Here is a 5,209-nt window from a genome sequence, read left to right on the forward strand (position 1 = left end):
CCCCGCCCCAGAAACTTTTTAAGATTTTGCTATAGGGTGTGTGCTTGTTGGAGAGACAGAAAGTGAAAAATCACTCTCCAGGGGGATGGCGATGCTGCAACCTTCTCTTGGGATTTTTAACATGAACAGACATGCACCTGGCTTGAGTTTCAAGGCACCAGGTCCACAGCTTGAATTGTAGTCAACCATGTGGGAATCCAGCGATGTAACCATTATGCTATCTGCTAGTCCCTTCTCTAGGAATCTTACAAGCTACGTTATAGTGGCTTTTTCTTCTTTTTAAAATTATCTTTTGGCATTTTTGCGTTATTTTTTCATTTAGCATAATAAATTGTGATTTCTCCATTTTTTAAATCATATTTAGAAAATATCTAACAAATGAGTTTCATTTTATATATAAAAAGGGACTAGGTCTTTGCATTACTTCCACAGGGTTAAACTGAATCCAAAGTTTTAACTTGTCTAATACAGAGTCTATAATAATAAAGACAAGAATGCTGGCTTTGCACTTCTGTGATCAGGTAAATTCAGTTTATTATGCCATGTTGTAAAGGATGCTCTTCTGCCTAGTTGTCTCCTTGACAATTCTGAAGATATGGAGTTCCTAGAAGTTCTCACCGAGGGACTAGAGCGAGTCCTCCTTGTCCGGGGTGGTGGCAGCGAAGTCATCACCATTTATTCATAATCTCCAGAATGACTCTACTTGGCCTCACCTTTCCTAAAAGGCTTCCATCCTCCATGGAAGTGCCATTATCTTTACTACCAGACCCACTCAACAAGAGGCCTGTGTTCTATACACATCACACTGAACTCTCAAGCCTCAAGTACCTGTGCAGAGAGACCTGCTTTGCTCCCATATGATTTGCTGTCCTTATGAAGCACCTCAACAGAACAATGGTCAAATCCTAAAAGCCATGTCTATACTAGTCAAAGGCAAGTTATAATGAGTGAGCTAAGCCAATAAAAGGAATTGGTAAAGGAACGTTAGAAATTCAACTGAAGACAAAAATCCAACCTTTAAGATAAGTCTCAGAAGTCACGGTTCAGTGATACCATGGAGCTAACAGACAAAGCTTCATCTTCCTCCAAAATTAACGGCTAAGTACATGGGGACACACTATCCTCGTGAAGGTAACCCACAGCAAACCAAGATGAAGCCCTTTTTTAGTTCATTTTCTTTAGTGTACACACTGCTCTCCAGAACTCTTAATTTTAGGGTACCAGTGTATGAAACCTGAAACATGGCTGTATACTTCTTTCTCAAAAACAGGATTCCCCCAAAATGCCAGGTCTTTGTATCCATAGTATGTCACTGTACGTTCCAGTTGTTTGTTTTTAACTCAAAACCCTTCTGTGGTTGTAACACTGGCAGTGTTACCATGGAAAATTGCTTCTTAAAAAGTAAAATAATTTCTTTCAGGTTCTTTTCAAGTGGCTAAACAAGAGAATTCCAAAAGGTAGCTGAAATATAATCTATGGTTACCTATCTGAATGGGCAAACCATATAGACTGTTACCTAAGAAATACAGGTCATTATGCACATTGACCAATATATTTTTTCCTTTTTTATGCTTAGTAGGCACAGGTCAAAAAGTTATAAGGAACAAACACTAGGAAGGCTAGCTAAATTCCTTCCGGGGGCTTTAGACCATTTTTAAGGGAGAATTCAGCAATGGAAGTTCTAGAGCCATACGCTTCCCACAGTGCCAAAGTTACTGAGCTGCTACTCTCCTCACCTACTTCACTGAAGTGGCATACAGACTGGCACTGGCCTGACTGCAGAAGTGTCTCCTTCACTAAGAAACCTGTGGCCTCATCTCTAAAGCCATAGTTAAGACTTGAGATACTCACCTAGATGCCCCCAAAGTATGAACATTTTTCTCTTTTCCTTTTAGTTCATTCTGATTGCAGAAACTGGGCTGTGAATTAAGAGATTATCCTCAATAACAGTCTCTGCTATTTGTTTTCAGAAAGCTCTAAATGTGCCAAGGAAAATATTGTAAAAGGTCCGCTTTTTATTTACTGATTTCCTGATGACAAAACACCTGGCTTACAAGTATAGGGAAACAACTTGTGTGGCTGAGCAGTGGTTTCAAGTGTGGGAAATCTTCCTTTCTTTCACAGGATAGATATTTAGAGAAACTGTCTTGCCTCTATTCATGGCTGCATTTGAATTTTGCTTTATAATAACCAGTACCACTCTTCTTTGATTATTCAATAGGCTATGGAACAAGCTGACCTAGGTGTCACTGAGTTCATTTGACCCATAAGGACAGAAAAGAAAACCTTTTAATGACTTAAGAAACTGAGTCATTTTGATTTCTTCCCTTTGCTCTTCTTTCAATAGCAAAGCAGATAGGATCATAAATCGTTTTTTCTGCTCCTTCCTGCAGAGGGAAGAACCATTGTTTACAACTCCCACTGCAACACACCATTGCTTAGTTGAGTACAACAGTAGTGGGTCAATTCCCATAGGACCCAAGACCTTAAAAGATTCATGCTGTAAAGATCAGCCTGCCCAGGAATTCCCCGGCACTCAAACACATCCATGGCCAAAGTGTTATTTTTCCATACAGGACAAATCTAAGTGGAAAGTAAGGTTTGTTTTAGAAATACTGTTGTGATTGGAGCTCTGTAAGACTTTTAAAGGGATAAGGGAAATAGTGGTCTTAACATAGCCACTCCTTCAGCCCCGAAGACTTAAAATCACTGTTACATGGAAAAATGGTTATTAGGCCAGATTTATCCTCATCTCTGTCTAGAGCATTTCACGTCTGTATGTGTTGCATATGTTGTTTGTCTGCAAAGTGTCTTGTCCCTTTTAATCACTGCAAATAAAGCAATACTGAAAACTTGAGAGAGAATGCACCTTAGGGGAAGGGGCTTTGTTTTAAGAGGGAAGAAAAAGGAAAGCCCTCCTCCTGCCTTTTGAGTAAGATCCAGCTTTTAAGTCTTACCTATGATTTGACCAGAGCAGGTTATGACGGTATACATTCTCCTACTCCTGGCCCTCCACATTCCATCGCTATCTTAAAAGCTGAAGTTTGAACTGTAGCACCTGCTTGACAGGTGCCAGGTACCTTCTGGCAGGGGAAAGATCACTATCTTCTGTTGCCTCAGAATCCTGTGGCCCCAAGGATCCCATCAATCCTCATTCCCCAGACATGTTACAAACCCCCTATGTGGGTATTAAATAAATAACAATTACACTGTAAGCATATTTATGTGCTCTTCTAGTCTGGTTTATTTTTTTCATCATGTATAATCTGAATCCATCTTTAGTTTCTTCCACAAGTCTCCACCAGAATTTTACTGTCCTAGCTTATGTTAAATAGAAGTGAAATATTAAAATAGATTTAAGGGAAAATTGTGTAACTTTTTTAAAGCATTATTCTCAACCATTTAATTTATTGAAAGATGCTGCTATGGTTTTTGATTTAGCAGCAACCATTCTTTTGTTTACATAGAGTTATGGTTTATTTGTTGTTTTGCTCTGTACTGGAATCATAAATAAAGTTTTCTACATTATTTTCAGTCAGAGGTTGTGATATAGTTTTTTTGTGTTTGTAGTAATATGCACATTTTCCTTGTCTACAAGGATACTCTGTCTACCACGAAGAGCTTTTTGGTTCTTTCCAATATGTGTTACACATTAAGAGTATGCTGAGGAGCCACTGGGCATAAAGGATATAAATGAGACCCAAATACATAGGCACTAGATGCCCCAGTTCACAAAAGCAGCCCTCCACCACTGATCTCCATTCTCTGAAAAAAGAAAAAAAAAAGGTGAATAATTGTTGAAATAACTTCCTGAATTATTATACTTAATCCTGTATTAACAAGCTCTATTTTTCCTTATATTTAAAATTGTAAGTTTCAAACTCCTAATACTCTTACTTCTTAGGAAATGAACTCTTGGAACCAGCTGATGGTGTAATGGTTATATCACTGAACTCCCATGTAATCAACTGCAGTTAGAGTCCTGGACCCAGCAGCTTAAAACTTAGGACAGGCATGTGTGCCTCTGTGCATGCCCAAAATCTCAAGGGGAGAATAGAGAAGGGATTGCGGTGTGACCATCCCCCTGGGGGGGATTTCCCACGTTCTCTCTCTCAAGCAAGCACATGCACCCTATAGCAAAAATCTCTCTTAAAAAAAAATGAACTCTTGGGAACCAGCTAATGGCTATGTTGCTGGACTCCCACGTAGTCGACCATGGTTCGCGTCCCGGACCCGGTGGCTTAAAACTCACGCCAGGTGCGTGTGCGTGCGTGCCCAAGATCCCAAGAGGAGAATGGAGAAGGGATTGCGGCGTGACCATCCCCCCTGGGGGGTGATTTCTCGCTTTCTGTCTCTATGTCTCTGTCTGTCTGTCTGGCAAGCACACGCACCCTATAGCGAAAACCTCTCCAAAAAAAAAAAAAAAAATGAACTCTTAATTCTCCACTATCAATGGACCACCTATTCACTGTACAACTGTCCAAAATCCAGTTTTTGCTTTTGCCTTACCTCAGGGGGCTCAATAAAAGCTAACCAATCTGATGCATGTGTTGGCAACAGTCCCATGGACTGACACTTGTAAACAGCCAATGCCAAACCCATCAGGTTCCCAATGAGATAGACCAAACCCTGAAGAAACTTCTGGCTTGAACTTTCTAGCATCTTGAAAGCTGTTGGGGTAAAAAAAACTGTCAAAACCAATACATTTTTTTCCCCAATAAGAATCAAGCCAACTATATACTAAAATAATAAGCAAACCCACAATAATACTACAAATAGGATCATTAACGGTGAACAAAAAACCATGATAAACACCATTCCATCACTACCCTAAATACCCTCTAGCCAAGAACTGAGCCTAAAAATTTGCCTTTAACCCTTTAAAATGTAGAAAAGGTTATTACTTCAAAAATACTTACTTGCTGAAATGGCCATAAGTGCCTGAATGGGTCGCCAGGCCATCATACACACCATCATAGTAGGGAAGATGGAGATCGTATTGCCCGCCATGTACATGATGAAGAGGTTCATGGGAATCTGTTTGAGAGGACCCAGGGCAATGTCCCAGCAGCGCTAAAATACACAATTTTAACCTCTGGTCACTATAATTAGTCCTACATTACCATATCACTGATGGTAAAGTAAAATTACCAGAATTTCCAATTCCTGCTTCTAATTGACCTGACTCCTCAGTTCCACCACCTCTTTC

General features: G+C 39.9%; 2 protein-coding genes across 4 annotated transcripts in view; one reads left to right on the forward strand and one right to left on the reverse strand.

Moving 5' to 3' along the window:
- The window catches only part of SLC12A6 (solute carrier family 12 member 6), a 104,472-nt gene extending 101,618 nt beyond the window's left edge, over positions 1–2,854 (forward strand). Inside the window, 1 exon segment of the mRNA XM_006140547.3 lies at positions 594–2,854. Coding sequence (XP_006140609.1) covers positions 594–685 — 92 coding nt within the window. The 3' untranslated portion in view covers positions 686–2,854.
- A 366-nt stretch (positions 2,855–3,220) lies between these two features.
- The window catches only part of EMC4 (ER membrane protein complex subunit 4), an 8,625-nt gene continuing 6,636 nt past the window's right edge, over positions 3,221–5,209 (reverse strand). For all 3 annotated transcript variants that reach the window (XM_006140545.3, XM_006140546.3, XM_027772285.1), the window contains 3 exons: positions 4,920–5,073; positions 4,510–4,670; positions 3,221–3,765 (listed from right to left, as the gene is read on the reverse strand). In XM_006140545.3, the coding sequence (XP_006140607.1) occupies positions 3,730–3,765; positions 4,510–4,670; positions 4,920–5,073 (351 nt within the window). In that variant the 3' untranslated portion in view covers positions 3,221–3,729. The remainder of the gene's footprint in view (positions 3,766–4,509; positions 4,671–4,919; positions 5,074–5,209) is intronic.

The sequence above is a fragment of the Tupaia chinensis genome, unplaced genomic scaffold, assembly GCF_000334495.1.
Source record: "Tupaia chinensis unplaced genomic scaffold, TupChi_1.0 Scaffold000037_21, whole genome shotgun sequence".
NCBI lineage: Eukaryota > Metazoa > Chordata > Mammalia > Scandentia > Tupaiidae > Tupaia > Tupaia belangeri.